The sequence below is a fragment of the Rhamphochromis longiceps genome, linkage group LG10 (assembly GCF_057381845.1).
Source record: "Rhamphochromis longiceps isolate RC_006_pf linkage group LG10, R_longiceps_female_GT1.1, whole genome shotgun sequence".
NCBI lineage: Eukaryota > Metazoa > Chordata > Actinopteri > Cichliformes > Cichlidae > Rhamphochromis > Rhamphochromis longiceps.
In genome coordinates, this window is record NC_140566.1 from 20112352 (window position 1) to 20132551 (window position 20200).

At 41.5% G+C, this 20200-nt stretch overlaps 3 protein-coding genes across 3 annotated transcripts in view; 2 read left to right on the forward strand and 1 right to left on the reverse strand.

The window, feature by feature from the left end:
- The window catches only part of LOC146660766 (uncharacterized), a 26522-nt gene continuing 6322 nt past the window's right edge, over positions 1–20200 (reverse strand). The window contains exon 2 of the mRNA XM_085420809.1: positions 1–2482. Within this exon, the coding sequence (XP_085276935.1) occupies positions 632–2191 (1560 nt within the window). The 5' untranslated portion in view covers positions 2192–2482 and the 3' untranslated portion in view covers positions 1–631. The remainder of the gene's footprint in view (positions 2483–20200) is intronic.
- On the forward strand, positions 12011–12979 carry LOC146660767 (olfactory receptor 1C1-like). Its single transcript, XM_085419626.1, has one exon. It carries the CDS (start codon positions 12011–12013, stop codon positions 12977–12979), a length of 969 nt encoding a protein of 322 aa, XP_085275752.1.
- LOC146660768 (olfactory receptor 1E16-like) lies at positions 17810–18775 on the forward strand. Its single transcript, XM_085421603.1, has one exon. The coding sequence runs from the start codon at positions 17810–17812 to the stop codon at positions 18773–18775; it is 966 nt and encodes a 321-aa protein (XP_085277729.1).

Genomic DNA, 20200 nt, shown 5'->3' on the forward strand with positions numbered 1-20200 from the left:
CACCATGAACAGAGGCTTGGCACTTTTTATAGGAGAGACAGTGAGAACAGGATAAGAAAATAATAAACAGATAAAATAAACAACTCCCAGCTCTCGTCAGCAGAGAGCTGGGAGAAAGCTGTGAGAGATAAAACAATCTAAAACAATATGTCCCAAAACAATATGTCTGCTGGGAAAGTCTAAAAGGATAATTCTAAACTAATCTAACCATAGACAAAGGGCATCTTTGTACATTTAAAAGAAGGTAAAGAAAGATAGAATCATTTTTCCTGTAACATATTCCCTCCTGTTTTAACTTATTTTAAATGTATACAACAATTGTCTGTAAAGGTTATTTATTAAGTATCTTTAGCAATTTTTTAATTGTCAAAATGTCAGCATAGCAGAAATGTAAATCATGTGGGCTAAAGAATGAAACAAATAAAAGAATAAAAGAATTAAGGAAAATACAGTAAAAGAAAGTATAAAAGTAATAATGAAGAAAAATAATAAAACTAAAACTACAAAAAATAAAAGAAAATAAAAGAATAAGAAAACCTTATGTTGTACCTGTATAAACTACTAATGTGTTAATCAGTGCATGATCACTTGACAAGTCATTTTTAATCACCACGTCATTTATTAGCAGCTATTACAAGTTCTCCTCTAACAGAATTGCAACGGGATGCTGTTCTTCTTGAGGCACGGCAACATAAGCAGTCATTGTAGTTGTTATCATCTTTGAAATCATTACTCTTAGACATGGCAACACACACAACACTAATATGAGCAGTGCTATCATGATGAGACCTAGAAGGACAAACTGTTTTGCTACAGCAGCCAGCCATGAACCGCCGAACAGCCAGTCCAGCCAGCCTTGTGCTGTAGCTGCTCCAGGTGTGTGGTCAGTGAGATATTGTTGCAGAACGGTCAAATTCTGCAAAGCTTCATAAATGTCTCCTCCAGCTTCGTATCCATCAGGGATAAAAGTGCAACATGTCTCCCCGATCAGCTTGCAAACTCCTCCTTGTGATGCTGTTAGCAGGTCTAGTGTCAGTCTGTTCTGCAGCACCATCGTTCTGATGGCCTTCTGTTCTCCTGCTAAGGCCGTTCCCAGGGTTTTAGTTAAGTTGATGTGTCGTAGCAGAGCATAGCGGTTGATTTCCACGTGATCCCGCACCTCGGCAACTCCAATGCCGGGGATCAAGCTCTGTAAGAATTTCACTCCTCCTCCCCAGATGCGAAACTCTCCCGGCACTCCAGTGTCCACTGTAATGCCGAAAGAATTGGGTGAGGCGATGTCCACTTCACGTCTCTGTCGGCTGCTTGGGTGATGTGCAACACTTTGCATGAAGAAGACGTGATCTGATAATTGCACCAGGGCGCACAGACCCCCCCAACCTTCAGGGAGTGACAGATAAGCCTTATTGCCACATAGGAAGTACCAGTCAGCCAAAACTCTGGTTCCTCTACTGCTGGGTGCCGTCCGTGCACATCCTGTCTGGTACTGAGTCTTTGTTTGTAGTGGCATTCGGTAGCTGTAGTCGGAGCGACAGTTGAGGCTCATCAGCGTCGTGTTACTGGCACAGGTGTCGTTGATTGAACAGGCCATACACTTCCTCTCGTTCCTTGGTGGGCAGAAAGTGTATATGTACTTACATAGGTGTGTAGGCAGCTCCCCCACTGCCCGCGATCCATTGTTCATCACACATACTGGCAGTTGTGATGCGTTCAGTTTGTTCAGTAGAATTACATCAGGCAGTGGGTCTGAGACTTGGGGCCAGGTCAGTAGGTAGGTCTGTCCGGAACAGTTCACATTTGTGGGTGATGATGACCTCCAGGTTGCTTTTGCTGGGATGCTGTAGTTGGCCTTGGACCAAAGAGTACCGTAGCCTGGATGTGTTGCCAGGCCCAACAGGCACCAACTGCGATCTTCAGGTATGCTGTATGGCCACAGGCCAGACGTCTGTGAGGATAGGGGCATATGGGTACATGCATAGCAGTCAGTTTTATTATTCAAGTGAGCTGTAGTGTTCATAAACTGCCACCAGAAGTTAGTGGCGTAGCCATGGGGAAACTTGGTGTACTTTCCTTTGTCATACAGTGTCTGCCTTTTCTTCATATAGCGTGACTTGTTGTCCCTCACGGAAGCAAAGATGAGGAGCCCGGCCAGGGTCAGGGCCGCTGCAGTTATTAGGAGCCACCACCTCATGACAACAGGACACACCCTCCTGTCGTGAGTAGACCCCCCGGCCAGAAAGGCTGTTCCCTCCACCGGGCGAGATCACAACAGTTGGGCGAGCCTGTGTCGACTGAGTTTAGATGGCTTCACTTACTCGCCTGCAGTGACTCTGATGGATCCAGGATGGTCGTTCGGCAATTTTGCAAGCGGTGGGCGTGGTGAGGAGAACCTGATGTGGTCCCTCCCACCTGGGTGCGCTCCAGTTTTTCCTTTGGAGCACCTTGATCAGAACCCAGTCACCGGGCTGTAATCTGCAAGACACTGGAGAAACATCATCAGGTTGTTGATTATGTACAATGATCTCCTTGTTTTCTAACAGCTTAGACATCCATTCTGCTAATGTGTTTTCTCTGATTGATTTGTCTATTGGTTGACTGGTGCTGGGCAGTGGGAACGGCCTACCATGAATAATTTCAAATGGAGTTAGTTTATGGGAGCCTTGCGTTAAGCGCATCCACATTTTCACTAAACCCAAACATTCAGGCCACGGCCTTCCTGTTTCTGCGATGCATTTCCTGAGCCTTTGTTTTATAGTGCCGTTAGTTCTCTCTACAAGGCCTGCGCTCTGAGGGTGATATGCACAATGGTGTTTTATGCTGAAACCGAGTGCTTCAGAGACCTTAGTGATGACATCATTTACAAAATGAGTGCCGTTGTCTGATCGTATCAAAGCTGGGATGCCATATGTGGGTATGAAGTAATTGCACAGGCACTTTGCTACTGAAATTGCATCTGCCTTTTTCACTGGGTAAATTTCTGGCCACTTTGAGAACACGTCTATGACCACTAGGGCATATTTCGACCCTTGACATTCGCTTAGCTCAATAAAATCCATATGAATTGTGTGAAAAGGGTGAGGTGGAGTGGGAAAGCGGCCTCTTTTTACTCGCAGGTTACCCTGAGCATTATATTTTTGACACGTCATGCATGTTCTGACAAATTGTTTTGCTGAAGTTTCAAAATTTACAGTGTAGAAATGAGAGTTGACAATACAGGTCATTCCCCCCGATGACAAATGCGTACAGCCATGAGTCACTAACGCCGCCATTTTGTGGAGAGATTTTGGCAACACTGGCTTGCCATAACACATCATTAAGTCGTTTGTCAGAACTGCACCGTGTTTTAGCCAGTTTGCCTGCTCTGCTGTGCTTGCCGCTTTTTGTTCAGTTTGCAACACATCCAGCGGAATCTGATGTGTGTCCACTGCCATCAGTGTGAAGTTTGTCTTTTGTGCCGCCTGTTTTGCTGCTCTGTCAGCAAAATTGTTGCCTGTAGTAATGAAAGAGCCATCAGTTTTGTGAGCTGCACATTTACACAATGCGAGTTGTTGTGGTAAATTTATTACAGTCAGTAGGCGTTGTAGCAGGCTGGCATGCTGAACCGGCTTTCCGGTTGATGTAATCATTCCCCTGTTTTGCCATAATTTTGCGAAATGATGCACCGCAGAGAAAACATACTGGCTGTCTGTGTAAATGTTTATTTGTTTATCTTTGTGTATTTCACATGCGCGAATCACAGCTATCAGCTCAGCGCTCTGTGCAGAATATGAAGAAGAAAGTGGTTTTGCTTCTAGTATCCTGCTGTCTGTGGTCACTGCGTAACCTACACAATTGCGGCCTGTGTTATCTTTAGAGGCTGTTCTCCTAGCTTCCACACTTGCTGATCATAAGGTGGATCTGGGCCTGGAGTTTGTTTAAATCTCAGAATGTTGTGATACTCGGTTGGTTTCTGGAAAGTGGATGTGGCGTGTGTGTGTTGATGGGCCACATCGTGTAGTGCTTTTAGCTCTGGTGGGGTGTCATTTAGCATGCACTCAGCAGTTAATTGTTGTACAGTTGTGTGGCCTGCAGCTGACTTTACAACTAATTTGTCCTTTGAAAACTGTAAGTTCTTAAGTGGCTGCCTCAAAACTGTTTTGCATTATTTCTCTGTGGCCTACTCCTACAATCTCGTGTGAAGTGACCTTCCTCTCCACAGTTCTAGCAGGCGTTGTCTCTATGTTATCTGCTGTTTCTGCGTGGCTGTCTGCAGCCTTGGTGTTTGTGACTTTGCTCGCCTCTCTGTTCCTGATAGCCACCTGCGAATTAGTGTTTTAGTCTATTGTCAACACGTCAGCCTTATTTTTAAGTTACAGAATGCTTCTTCTTTTTTTTCTTGGTTTGGGAGAATAGATGCAACACTACATTTTCACTTAAGGCAGTTTTAAATAATTTCTAGTTTTTCAAACAAATCATGGATCTCACACATTTCAAACTTTCAAGTTAGGGTTGTTTCCCATTTATACATATATATATTTAACTTTGCATTGCTCACAGCTCATAGCTCACAGCTCTAAACCTAGGCATTTTTCAATCATATGCCTAATCACCATGTGTCAAGTATTGTCACAAGTTCGTTTAAATTTGTTTCCAAAACCAACAAAATAATCAAACAAAAACAAAAACATAAACGTGTCAGGACACAAAAGAAAAAAAGAAAAATGCTGCCATCCGAACAAGGCAGAAGTCTGCATATGTTGGCTTTTAATAGCATGCAGCTTGTAACATGGTAGACTAATGTGCCTGTGTTAATTCAGCTCCATATTATTGTGTGAAGTTGCACTGGGTTGGGAGTGGTTTTGTGTGTCGTTTTGTCTCTCTGTGCAGTCCAGGGCCTATTATATGCCACAGCCTAAAGGCAGCAGAGTTGCAGAGGCTTGAGTGACCACTGACTATATGCTTGCAGGGTGGTGGGTCTCCAAGGACAACTTCTAACCCTGTTTAAGGCAACATGTGGAGTGCAACTTGGCTGTGTGGCATAGCTGGCTCTGGCCTTGGGACTGTGTGTTTTTATACAATTCATAAGTGGGACACTGGACTGTTTTATCTTTTATCTCTTGATATATTTTTCGTCAATAAATTATCTTTTAGAATTTTATTGACTGTCATCTTTTTGCCCACGACTGAGACGGTTGGTCAGACCTAGAGTCTTTCTTTGGGTGTGTTACAGCAGCTTCTGCTCTAAAAGAAACAAAAAAGAAAAAGAACATGTGGAACATGCTCATCAGTTTAGCAGTGTCTACATATTTAATTCAGCTTCTCAATCCTGTAGTTTTAGCTGTTGTCTACAGGGTTTTGCTTATTGGTTGTTATTATAGGTGTGCTCTATATCTCAGCAATGTGTCATTCTAGGATGATAGGTTTCAAGCTGGTCAAGTGCCTCTATGCACTTCATTAGTTTAGTTATTCTCTGTATTGTCTTCATCTCACATGTCATTACACTGAGTTTCAGCAAACCTTAAGCTTGATGCAGACTACTGTTTAACAATTATCCACCTCACATCATAACCGACTAAGGTGCCTCTTCATATTAATATTATGTCATTGTTAATATTATCCTCTTTGTCTTATATAACAGCAATAGCATATTATAATGTTTTATTAGTGTGTACCATTATACTACTACTGAGCCAATTTGTTAGTTAGGATCATCTTATTCAGCAAACAGATAATTTAGAATTCATCCAATCTGCGGTCACATTTGTTCTCTCTGTTGCATGGCGGACCAGGCAGTTCTATTATATTATTTATATTTTATTTTGTATCCATCAAGGGCTTCAGATGACCTGCAGTATCATCCTTTTCCCAGGATGGAGACAGTTACCTTTTCACACACTGTCCTTGGCTGAACAGTGACACAGCCTTAATATACCTTATTTATGTTATTAAAATATTTCCGTGTGAATTATTTGCTTTATATCCATTTTATACATTGTGGGCATGGTCATCATGCCAACTGTGTTTCATTTCATTGTTAATATCACTTTACAGGTTGTTATCCTTGCTATTATTAATTTCAAATACTCTAAAGATAATTTCTACTGTAATTTTCCCTTTGTTTATCTTTATTTCGTACTTTTTATATTTATATCTACTCAGTGGGGTCTGTTTTCAACCCTTTTAAACTACCCCAAACTACTGTGATCTCTAGTTTTCACTTAATAAGGGATTTTATGTTCTTCCTGATATGGGTGTTGCTGCAGATGCGGCTGCAGGAATGAGTGTTGGTTTACTAAAAGGATTGTGGGCACTGCACAGTGTCTCGTCTTCTGGTTTTACTAAACTGGCAGTTGAGTTCTATTCTTCTGACTGTTTATATTTTGTTTTCTTAAATTTCTCAATTTACAGACATTGTTTTGTCCGGCGCCTGGACTTTTCTTTTCTCACCACTGCTCGTCAGCAGGAGTGAGTTTTAATTTCACAAGATTACCCATCTTATTTATGTATTTACTTATTTTTTGTTTAAGTAATATATACATGATACAGCTGCTATCACCTTCGCTGGTATTAGAGACGAGAGTGGTTGTTCACACGCCCTTCTACTTTCGGACTAGTTCCGAAAGCGGTGTGAACTTTACGAGACGGAACTCGACCGTTCTCTCAACTCACCAGCACGTCAGTGAATAGCAGTAAAAGAAAAACACAGTAGGAGCAGCTCAGTCTCTTATTGGACCGTGAAAATTCAGCTTGCTCCGTTAATTAAAACAATACACACACACACACACACACACACCCACATTCACAGCTTCGACGCGCGCGCGACCGGAACCCTTATGATAAGGGGAGCTCCCAGAGCTACTTACTCCCTAGACCCAGTCTAGACCCAGCTGGGGGAGCTACCCAGAGCTCCAAAGCTACCAGTCGACGAGCTCCCAGAGCTACCAGTCGACGAGCTACGCTACCAGTCGACGAGCTCCCAGAGCTACCAGTCGACGAGCTACTTCCGCTATTTTAAATTCCCTGAATTTAAAATGCGCTTTTACGCAAGATTGTGTCAGTGTGTCTGTATCTACCTGGTCAGTGTCGCCGGGTCTGGTCCACCTCGATCAGGTCCCACCACCGTGGGTCGCTTTCTAAGACGTTGGCCAAGACCCGAATTTAACGCTCTTGGTCTTTTTCCACACACCTGGTGTGTGAGCTGTCGACAGGCGAACAACGTGGACTGGTCACGGAGATGGGACACGATGGAGGTGCTCCGGCTCCGAAGGACCAAGAAATGTTGGGGGAAAACTCTGTAAAAAACCCAGGAGAAATAAAGACACAATGAGACAAGGTTACTTTTTATGCTTTAACGTGAACACGGGTGAGCTGCTGAGAACAACTCACACCATGAACAGAGGCTTGGCACTTTTTATAGGAGAGACAGTGAGAACAGGATAAGAAAATAATAAACAGATAAAATAAACAACTCCCAGCTCTCGTCAGCAGAGAGCTGGGAGAAAGCTGTGAGAGATAAAACAATCTAAAACAATATGTCCCAAAACAATATGTCTGCTGGGAAAGTCTAAAAGGATAACTCTAAACTAATCTAACCATAGACAAAGGGCATCTTTGTACATTTAAAAGAAGGTAAAGAAACATAGAATCATTTTTCCTGTAACAGATATATTACAATATATATTAGCAATAATATAGATATGTAAGTATATTACAGAAATGGGTCTATTATGGTATGTTATAATGTACATGGTATGAAGTATGTTGTGAATATTCTATAACTATACGTATGTACAGGCTGTAGTGAGTACAAGCTATGCACAGGATATGAACAGGATATAAATATGAAAAACTATACAGAATATGAAATAAATAACTTTACAGAAATCTGAGATATACAGTTATACAGAAATGGGAACTATGCAAGTTGTAAACAGTTGTAGGGTGTTAGAGTTTGTATTGTTGATTGTTATTTATGCTTAGAAATATTTAACCATAGATGCTTAGAGGTGTATAATCAATTGTGTAGTGATAAGTTGTGTGATCTTTAACAGGCTACAGAGGCTTGGTGTGTATTCCATAAATAGAATGCACACCTACATCCTGGGAGCATGGGAAGAGGTTGCATCTTGTCTTAATTGTTTTATGGTAGGATTAACGTAGCTACGTCTGTTCTAGTCTAAGTGCTTTTCTGTTTAGATGAACTGCTGGACTTCCTCACCGGGGGGGGGGGTCTAGTCTACCCTCTTCCTGACCAAGGATGTTTGACCCTTTGATCAGCAACACACACACAAACACACACACCCACCACACACACACACACACCCACCACACACACACACACACACACACACACACACACACACACACACACACACACACACACACACACACACCCACCACACACACAAACACATCCACCACACACACACACACACACAGGCAAGGTACTCTTTGTTTGTATGTAGATGTCATATGTTAATGAACCTATGCATATTCATGTAACCTCAATAAAAGGACAGTGGTACGGGAGGACAGACGAGAGCAACTGGGGTCAGACGAAGGAACGGCGTTTGTCCGGTTCTCTCCCGTGCACGAGTAACATGAAGAACTTTGCCTACTTGTGTCTTGCTTTGCAGTGTAATTGTATTGTCTTTAACGTTCCAGCGGATAGGTACAAGCTACAAACCTATCATAGGGTTAAAAATTATCGTATGTACAGAATGATTATTTACACAGAGCTATACAGTAGTGCAGTTAAGATAAGTGAGGGTGTAGATAGTTTCTACAGAGGCTATATAAAGTGCTAGTGGTTGTGAGTGGTGGTTCAGTCCATGTTATTATTGTGTGTTTGAGGGTACAGTTGTCCATTGTGGGTGTGTGTATGTTCAGTCCATGAGTTTAACGTGGGTCAGATGTCAGGAGGCAGAGTTCAGGAGTCTGACAGCTGTGGGGAAGAAGCTGTTCCAGTACCTGGTGGTCTTAGTCCGGTGGCTCCTGTAGCGCCTCCCAGAGGGCAGGAGGGTGAAGAGTCCATGTGATGGGTGACTGGGGTCTCTGATGATTTTCCCAGCCCTTTTCAGACACCGCTTCCTGTAGATGTCTTTTGTGGCAGGAAGTGGTGCTCCGGCGATGCGCTGGGCAGTTTTCACGACCCTCTGTAACGCCTTCCGGTCCGAGGCAGAGCAGTTCCCGTACCAGACTGTTATACAGTTGGTCAGGATGCTCTCGATGGTGCAGCGATAGAAGTTCACCAGGATGTCTGAGGACAGGTGATTCTTCCTCAGAGTCCTCAAGCAGAAGAGGCGCTGGTGAGCCTTCTTGACCAGCTTGGAGCAGTTGGTCGTCCAGGTGAGATCCTCGGAGATGTGGACTCCCAGGAACTTGAAGCTGCTCACATGCTCCACAGCCGTCCCCTTAATGTGGATGGGTGGATGTGGGTCAGCATTCCTCCTGTAGTCCACAATAAGCTCATTGGTCTTCTCGGTGTTAAGCAGCAGGTTGTTTGTGTCGCACCACTCAGCCAGACGATCCACCTCCTCCCTGTAGGCGGCCTCATCGTTGTCACTGATGAGGCCAATCACCGTGGTGTCATCTGCAAACTTAATGATGGTGTTGGAACCATCAGCAGGTCTGCAGTCGTGGGTGAAGAGGGAGTAGAGGAAAGGGCTCATCACACAGCCTTCTGGTACACCGGTGTTCATTGTGATGGTAGATGAGCAGCGGTTATCCAGCCGGACATGTTGGGGGCGGTTGGTCAGGAAGTCCAGTAACCATTTGCAGATGAGGGAACTGATGCCCAGGTCTGTCAGTTTCCTGATCAGTTGTGAGGGGTGGATTGTATTGAACGCTGAACTGAAGTCTATAAACAGCATTCTGGCGTAGGTATTGTTGTTGTCCAGGTGTGAGAGGACAGAGTGCCGTGCGATGGAGACTGCATCCTCTGTGCTCCTGTTCTGGCGGTATGCGAATTGGTGGGGGTCCAGGGTGGGGGGGAGACAGGATTTGAAGTGTGCTAGGACCAGCTGCTCTAAGCACTTAGTGATGATGGGAGTGAGTGCTACTGGCCTGCTTCTCTTCCTACTCTCATTTGAACTCCTCTTCCTCGTTGGCCTGCTCCTCTTCTTCCAGGACCAGCTCTTCTCCCTCCTCTGCATCGAATTCCTCTTCCCCTGACTCTACCTACATCCATTGTGTTTGTCTGGAATCTTCAGCATACTGTGCACTCTGAACTTGCTTTTATACATGTGGTCACAGCATTAGCAACAGGTGTCTTCAATTTTGAGTCGTTGTGTGTAATGAATGACGCCAGGTGTGTTCATTGTGTTCAAATATTGCTGTAACACGTACGTAATCCAATTCCACAACACAGTGTGATGGGAAAATCAGCTGTGTTTTTCTGCCCATTTTATTTCGAATCTGGCGCGAATCGGTGAACCAGTCCCTGAATCAGTCACGTGGTACGGACTGCCCGCGAGGCCTCGAACGTCACTGCATACGTAATCAAAGCAAGCCTCGATACGCGCTTCACAAAAACGCCCCCGAGATTACCCGACACACGGGTCGTGTCCAAATTCATGGGCTGCATCCTCCTGAGGACCCAGCCTTCGTGGTCTACGTGGGCCGGGTCCTCAGAAGGTCGGGTACGGCGGGAGTAAACGGCTGTGAAATTGGACGGTCTAGTCTTCTGATTAGCGTCACCGCTGTCTCGGTGGAGTTTAATAAACTCAGCCGTCTGCTCCTTGCTATCTAAAATATAACAGGACACTGGCGTAAATTCTCGACCGTCTCATACTTCTGTTTAATCAGTTTTCTGTTTGATGTTTATTCAGCTGTGTAAAAACCAAGGAGGAACCCACCCGGGGGATTAATAAACTTTTATTTTATCTAATCTAATCTAATAACTTTAATCTCAGCCAAACCGATTTACTCACGAACAAATAAAACACTGAAAAAAGCCAAACAATAACATTTTTAGGTTGTCTAAGTGACTTATATATTATGTTTAACCCGAGTAGCGAAAGTCCGTGGTGATCTGAAAATGATGTACCGGGAGTTGTGCCGTTCTCGGCGGCCTCAGTGACCCTCGAGCTCCCGACTAGCTATCGAGCTGGTTGGTAGCAGACGTCTCCGAAAACGTCGAAGCACTTTTGCAAATATGCGATATCTTGATAAACCGAGCAGATATTTGATGTTTACACAGGTACTTTCTCGCCTGAAAATATGTTAAAGGTTTATTTTGTGACCCAGAAAGATTAGTAAGAGTAATTTTAAAACTTAGTAGTGGCCGCCATTGTTGGAAACTGGAGTTTGGCTGGGCCGCGCTATGAATTCTGGGATATGGTAGGCCACGAAGGACACACCCGACCCATCCTTCAAATTCGGGGAAAAGGAGGACGCATTTGTCAGCTGCATTCGGAGGAGTCTACGAATTTGGACAGCCTTCGGCGCGTCGCTGTGACGTAATCGGTCTACAAATGCGACCTCAGGAGGATGCAGCCCATGAATTTGGACACGACCAATATTCGATGTTTCGACACACAGGACACATCACTAAAGGAAAGATGTGTTTAGATTTATGACAACGGAGGATTGTGTTCTGTGAATTGTGTCTTCATGTGACATGTGTTTATGATATTGGTAAATGATGGCTAGATTTACTAAATGTGTTTAGACAACTGGTCATTTGGTTTAGAGGATTGGCTTTTGTGTTTTAGCATTTGAGAAAAACTGTAATATTGTGTTTTTAATCATAACTGTTGTGGGCTTTTTAGCAGTTATATATGAGTTTTTTTTCTGTAAGGAAATTGAGAAACTTTCTGCTATAGTCAGACAAGCTTGACCCTTATTAAGTTACCCCTATTGCCTAGCCTTTCTGTATTCAGCCTTAATCACCCTGTTACTTCCACAAGGGAACAGATAGCTGCTATAAGGAACAAAACACAAAGCTGTTCTCCTTCTATTCAGAGGCAGGCTTCACTAAAGAAAGCTTGGCTGAATTGGAAAAAAAAGAAGACGACAAAAACGTCTTGAAATGGATTTTTTAAACTCAGCTGCTGAGAAAAACACCACTTTTGTGCAACCAGCAAATTTTATAATAAGTGGATTTGTTGGCATACCTAATATTAGGTATTACTTTGTCTTTCTGTGTTTCATTTACATTTTTTCAGTGGTGGGAAACACAGCTGTGATGCTTATAATCATTTTTGACCATACATTAAGAAGTCCTAAATATATTGCAGTTTTTAATCTTGCATTTACAGACCTGTTAAGTAACTCTGCTTTGGTGCCAAAGGTTCTTGACATTTCTCTGTTTAACCATCATTATATTTCTTACAACAACTGCTTGACATTCATGTTTTTCTGCTTCACTTTAATTTCAATGCAAGCTTTTAATCTGGTCGTTCTGTCCTTTGACAGAATCATGGCTATCATGTACCCGTTGCACTATCAAATGAGAGCGAGCCACAAAATCATTCTGTCTTTGATTGCTTTTTTCTGGCTTCTTGCTATTGCTCTAACAGGAACTGCAGTTGGCCTTCTCACAAGACTATATTTTTGTGAATCTGTGGTTATTAATAGCTATTATTGTGACCATGGCCCTATATATCGGCTTAGCTGCAATGATGTTACCCCTAACAAAACAATTTCTGCTTGGTCAAGAGCTTTTGTTCTATGGCTTCCTCTGATATTTATCCTGGGAAGTTACTGCTGTATAGGTTATTCTTTGTCAAGAATTTCTACATGTAAGGAAAGAGTGAAGGCTTTGAAAACCTGTACAGGTCACCTTTCATTAGTGGCAATATATTTCATTCCTATTTTAGTTGTTTATAGTTTTGGGAGTACAATGCATCCAAATGCAAGGATTGTAAACCTATCTTTAGCCAGTGTCACGCCTCCCATGTTAAACCCAATAATCTATGTCTTTCAAACTGCAGAAATAAAAAAATCTTTGAAAAAGTTGTTAAAAGCTAAAATACAAATATCACACAGAGTGCTGTAGTTTAATGAAACGCATGTAGCAAAACATTTATAATTCAGTGTGTAATTTGTAAAATGTAACATATAACCATGACACTAAAAAGGACAACCATTTGAAAATTAAAGTGGGAAATCCTAAAATAAGTAAATTAATATTTTATTTGAATGTTTCTTAATTGAATTCTGCAGGGGTAATTCCTTCCCTTAACATGTAGAAATTATTGCAACTGTATCCAATGAAAAAAGTAGCAGCAGGACTAACCTTTCTTCATTATACCTTTCCACAATCAAAAGCTAGCTGCTGTGCATATGAAGTTTGTTTGGGTTTTTTTTTAATGTTTTTCATTAAAGAAATTAAAAGGGAAAAATGAATTTTGTTTTTCTAGAAAGAATACTAAAGGCTTGATATTTGGGGCATCTTTCTAATATCAATGCATTATACGTACATCAGGAAAAATTATTTGAGTTTTATGTTGTGATTTATGAACTTTTTGTAATAATCTTGGGTTAAATGTAAGTGTCGCCATTTTAGAACATAATGAACCATTATTTAAAGCAGACCTTCCCAAAGTGTGGGGCCCACCCCCTAGGAGGGGGGGGGGGGCGCAGAGCCATTGCGGGGGGGGGGGACAAAACGCTTGGACACTGCTAGCACGGGGCGCCCACAGAAACGCAAAGCAGGAGATGAAGCATAGCTGAATATGTTTCCAAACCAACTTCATTCTAAGCCAAAGACTAGAAAATATGGTGAAGCATATCTTCTTTTTGGTTTCACCTGCACAAGTGCCGAGGTAGGTCTCCCCTGCAGAATTGGTTTTCCTTGTGTCGGGAGCACGCGCTGGGCTGTTCAAATCACAGACAAACAGTATCCTACAGTTGTTTATGTTTTTAAACCCATTTTGCACAGAGAGGCGTTTTTTGAAAAATGAATTAATAGCAATGTTGAATATTATTACACATGAAAAAAACCAACTACAGTAAAATAATCACACCGTGACGCCTCTGCCTTTCTAAATGGAGGGACAGTAACTGCGTGTGTATATGTAAGCGTGTAAAACCAGAAGATAGTAAGATTAACAGTAACAGTATTTTGTCTTTATCTCCCATTCTGCAATTTATCTCATGTAAACGTGGCGCACACCGTGACGTGAAAAAAGGCACATACCTTTGACGTTGCGTGACACTCTGTATTCCTCGTCCACACATAAACGGAAAAAAATGAGTTTTAAAAAATCTCCATTTTCGGTGTGGGGCCTAGCAAAAAAAGTTTGGGAACCACTGGTTTAAAGTATACTTTTTTGAAACAGGTATGTAGAGAAACATATTTTCTCTTCTATACTTTGTTTTATCGGAGTTCACACTGAAACTAAAAGTAATTTGCTAAAGACATTTATTTATTGTTTGATCTAAGAATATTTCAGCATGTACTCCTGCCTTTGTCTGTCATGAAAATGTATATATATTACTGCAAATACCATTTTAACAAAAGTCTGACCGATTTTTTAATAAAATGTGAAGATCTGACCAAACTGAAAGAAAGCTAGAAATGTCAAGCAAGCTCAGCCATTACTTAGTGACCACTAGGGGTGGGTTCTTATAATCGATTTATCGATTAAAATCGATTCTGGCTTGGATAACGTAAAATCGATTCATTAAAATCCTGAATCCATCCATCCATCCATCCATCCATTCACTTCCGCTTATCCTTTTCAGGGTCGCGGGGGGCGCTGGAGCCTATCCCAGCTGTCATAGGGCGAGAGGCGGGGTACACCCTGGACAGGTCGCCAGTCTGTCGCAAGGCTAACACACAGGGACAAACAACCATTCACACTCACATTCATTTGGACATTTACACCTAGTGACAATTTGGGTAAAATCCTGAATCGATTTTTTAATATAAATTTATTTTGCCCGAAATGCCAGAATCTCTGGTGAAATCTCACAAACTTTCAACAACCACCAAACAGCTAAGACAGTAAATGAGAGCAGGAACACGGATTCTGCACAAAGACTTAGACACACAGCGCAACCCGCGGATCAGAATCAGTTAGATGTCGCATTTCTCACAGTCGGGGCTGAAAGCCGACAGTTCGCTGATTCTGATCTGTCGGTAGGTCCGCGCTTTGTGTTCACGCCCTTTACGCGCTGATTCTAAAGCTGTTAGTTTGATGTCTCTCCAAAACAATATTGACCGAACCAGCAGCAAAAGAAGATCCAAACTACGCTTCACATAAACATCGTCATGAATTCACTCTGACTTTTACTGTTTTGCTCTCTCTCTCTCTCTCTCTCTCTCTCTCTCTCTCTCTCTCTCTCTCTCCCTCCCACCCCTTTCTCTCTCTCTGTACTTCATTATTCACTTGCTTGTTAGGCACAAGTCTACCGTTGTTTACAGCGCTGTCGGCCTACGTTTTTTTTTCGTTTTATATACTTCCGAAAAGAAAACCTAATTTCTGCTGTTCAATACTGAACAAATGTAAACTTTTTAAAATTATGCAAAATGCAAAACGCCGTGTCTCTAATAAAACCCCTGTAACTTCAGAGGTAATGTTCATATGCTGATTAATGGTTTTCTTTCGTTTTTGATGTACTGCAGAATATTTTTATAAAATCCCAGGCCAGGAAAATCGCCTTCATGTTTTTCTGTGTTTTATCCTCAGCTACTTTGACACAAAGGCATCTGCTGTGACGCTTACACCTTTGATAAAGTCTTGCGTGTGTCAGCTTCCTTTTTATAGATACAAAAATATGTAAATGTACTGATCTGAATTATAATATTTCTGACTGTCAAAATTTCCCAGATTCAAATCGAATCGAATCGAATCGAATTAAATTGAATCGTGGATCGAATCGATTCGGGACCTTGTGAATCGGAATTGAATCGATTCTAGAAATCAGTGACGATACCCAGCCCTAGTGACCACTATTCACTAAATTCTCTGCATAAAGCTTAGATTACCTGATTTGAAGATGCCGGGGAACAGGCCGCTGCTGTAAGTGACAGAACAGTGTTGCATCTATGTCGATCCAGTCTTCACTAAACAAAGCTTGCCTGAACAAAGAATACAGGGCTTTGATTTTATAGAAGATTAACACAAAAAAAGTTTTTATGTTTTCTTTTTTTTAAACTCAGCTGTTCAGAAAAAGATATCCTTTGTGCATCTTACATAGTTTAAGTACTGGCCATTCTTTCTTAATAATTTATACATATAGAGAAGAATGAAGGCTTTAAAACCTGCACAGGTCATCTTTAATTAAAATAAATCGATTTCCTCCTTAGTATATGTATATTTATTTATATATAGTACCTTCAAATGCTAGGATTATAAATACCTCTTTAACCTCTGTTATGCTGTATGAGCGTCATTGGGACTGGAGAAGCATGGTTGGATGGTAACAAACCATAACCATGGGGCCATTGGGACAACGGTCGCTAAATTGCACAACCAGAAGGCAACATTGGAGACATCGAGAATAGTTATGAGTGTCTTGGAATCCCACAGGCAAATGGGAACCGAAACAAGATCACCAGGAAAGCTGCAACTGGCAAATACCTGCATAGTGACGGGCAAGTCCTGAAGAGTCAGCTGAATGAGAAGAGCAAGAATGGGACAATCAACATCTATGCCCTGCCAGTTAATAGATACTCTGCTGGGATAATAAGCTAGCCAGAAGAGGAAATGGAATCCACTGACATCAAGAAAAGAAATCTCCTTGCGACAAATGGAGGGTTTCACGCCAGGTCCAGCACCATGAGATTGCACGCTAAGTGGAAGGAAGGAGGCCGAGGACTAATGAATGTCAGAACCACTATCCAGCTATCTTTGTTATTTGAAACAACAAAGATTCAACTGACTATGTGCTTAGTGAATATCTCAGGCAGCAGAAACCTGAGAAAGAAAAGGAGATCCTAGGAGGAGATCCATCCAATTGCAACATGAAATATAAAAAATGCATTGATGGTTCTGTGTATAATAACCGTATGACTGTTCCCACCACTAACACATGACCCTACGCTGTGTTCACTGCATCATTCCATGTTTGGCACTGATCACCACCTGCACTCATGTATATATCTATCTACTTAGCACTTTTAATTCTTATTCTTATTTTTATTTTCATGTCTAAGCGTAATTTATGACAGTATGTTTGCACTGAAGCACCGCAGCAATTTCCTAATGTTGTAAACCTGCTCAACATTTGTCAATAAAACCCTTTCTGATTCTGATTCTGATTCTGAAATGACATCTGAGATCTCTGTCCAGAAGAATACAGTCCTAGGGACAGCAAAGACCCTCAACCTCCAAGGCCTCTGGTAGAGAACCTGAGATTGAAGGCTAAAAGTCTGCCCACATGGGCGAGTGGGGAAATTAAAAAAATATATATATTAGTGTTCATCACAATATTTCTATCAAAACTTCAAAGTCGTAGTTGTGCAACGTTATAGACTGATGTGATAATAAAGTGTATCTTTTCACACTTTCCTGACTGCTGTTTATTTCTTACACTAATTGCTCATAAACTAGTTGAAACATCATCCATCCAATTGCAACATGAAATATAAAAAATGCATTGACGGTTCTGTGTATATTTTTAACATGATTGCATTCAGATGTACTGAAATAAACTTCACATTTAATGATTTAAATGCATTTAAACACATTATTTACCAGATATCCAGAAGAAGACAGCTTCTCTTTAGCATCCTCTTTGAAAACAGGTAAACATAAACAGAGCTCTTCCCCCTGAGAGTAAGGTGCTTTCCTCCATCTACATAAGAGTATAGAGTCATGATACTAGCGCAAAGGAGAGGCATCTGTGTGGACACCACTGTGCTGTAGGCATCTTTGCAATGGAGTTATTCAACTCAGCTCTTGGAAAAAATATAACTTTTGTACATCCTGCATTTTTCATTATAGGTGGTTTAACTGGAATCCCAAACATAACATTATATTATGTCTTTCTATTTTTTGTTTATATTGTTTCTGTGGTGGGAAACACAGTTGTGATGGCTGTAATATACTTGGATCATAATCTGAGAACTCCAAAGTATATTGCAGTTTTTAACCTTGCATTTGTGGACCTGTTTGGTAACACTGCCCTGGTGCCAAAGGTTCTTGACATCTTTCTGTTTGGGCACTACTATATCCCCTACAACGATTGTTTAACATTCCTCTTTTTTTGCTACACTTGTCTGTCACTGCAGTCATTTAATCTGGTGGCACTCTCGTATGACAGAATGGTGGCCATCATCTTTCCACTCCACTATCAAGTAAAGGTGACCCACAGGTTCATGTTTTCTTTGATTGCCTCACTTTGGGTTTTTACTATTATTGCTGTATTAATTTCAGTTGGACTACTTACAAGACTTTCTTTCTGTAAATCTGTGGTTATTAATAGTTATTTTTGTGACCATGGTCAGATATACCGACTTGCTTGCAATGACCATTTCCCCAGCTATGTCATTGCTTGCTTGTACCCAGTGATTATATTTTGGCTTCCTCTAGCTTTTATCCTGTTAAGTTACCTTTATATTGGCTATACGCTGGTTAAAGTGGCCACACTTCAAGAAGGGCTCAAGGCTTTTAAAACATGCATTGGCCATCTTTCATTAGTGGCAATCTATTTTATTCCACTGTTAACTACGTTTACTTTGATGGAAAAAATACAACCAAATGCTAGGATCATAAACCTGTCTTTGACTTCGGTCTTCCCTCCCATGTTGAACCCAATAATTTATGTTCTGCAAACACAAGAAATAAAAGAATCTTTAAAAAGGTTATTAAAAAGGCGAGGAAAATCCAAAATAACAATTTAATACTAGCAGTGATGTGAGCATTTGTTTGCACTATATATTGTGTATGTTTGTGTTTCTTTGAAATCTGTCCTTTGAAATAGAATTTAAAGTAGAATTGTCTAATGTCATTATGAGTTAAGACTGTTTGCAATAAAAGAACAAGTAATTTCATAGGAATGGAGATTATTTCTTAAACAAAATGTAATCAACGATAACACAAAAAGTCAGTTAGGATGCACGTATTATTTGTGATCAAGGTGATTATGGGGTGTTTAAAAAGCAATAGTATCTAAAAAATCATTGAATGTCTCACCTATTTTTTTGTCTCTGTGTTGATAATCATTTCAAAACAGCATGCAATTATTTTATCTTGGTCTAATTTTCTTCTAGGAGGGTTTTTTTTAGTGAAGAAAGCAAAACATATATGCATTTTTTTTTTACTTTTTCATATCCACGATTTCTAATAAATTCGCTGTGCCAGCTTGTCTCTCTGTGAGGCAGCACAAAGGCAAACACTGCTTTGACTGAAAGCCAAATATCAGCATGTAAAATGCTTGCAATGGTAGTGCTGGTGTTTATAAGGTGGAAAGTTAAGTGATGTGATTACTTTTGTAGAATCAAAACATTGGAGAAGAGTTGAAATTTTTACTTGATAGTGACATTAGAACCCTCTACTGCATAGCGTTGCCCTGAGGCAACAAACCACATTTTCATGCCTTACAGTGGCCCTTCAAAAAAAAAAAACTTTTTTTTTCCAAACAAAAACTTTTTATGCAAGGAAACCAAGGGAATGTGCACTTTCTGTCCTCAGAAAGTGAGGACAGTGAGCTTTCAGGGAGTAACAGTGAAGTAGAGGAGTGGATCCCTGAATGAGGTTTGAGAGACACTTAGGAGCTCAGGGGTCAGTTGGTAAAGTAACTGTGTCTGTGTGTGTGTTAGTGCCCACATAGCAAGCAGGTCTGGCCAGGATCTGGTATCAAACCGGCACTTTGAGTAATCTGGGAGAGTAGAAAAGCGCTACATAAAAATCAGTCCATTCACTGTCTGAACAGAGTTTCGGCATGTTACTTTTGCACTGTTTTGCATGTTCTGGCACAGGCTGTTATTGCATGGCTTGATTAAGGTACACATTATGCTGACATCTAGGGCCAGAGCTGAAACCGTTCTGGGCCAGCACAGGGCCAGCAGTGTGTCTACAACTGGCCCGTGGCTGCACACCACCTACAGATGGCCCACATACCGCAATGAATAATGGCCCTTTGGTGGCCCAGATCAGGTTTGCCAGAGGTAATCCACACATGGGCCAGCACAGGACGACCAGGGTGTCTGAAACTGGCCTTGTGCTGGTCCATGCGTGGGCCACCTCTGGCAAACAAGGTCTAGGCCACCAAAGGGCCGTTATTCATTGCAGTATATGGGCCATGTGTAAGCACATTGTGTGGGCCA

Excerpts from the sequence above, each read along its gene's own strand:
- LOC146660768 (XM_085421603.1), top strand. The coding sequence starts at position 17,810 with ATGGAGTTATTCAACTCAGCTCTTGGAAAAAATATAACTTTTGTACAT.
- LOC146660767 (XM_085419626.1), top strand. The coding sequence starts at position 12,011 with ATGGATTTTTTAAACTCAGCTGCTGAGAAAAACACCACTTTTGTGCAA.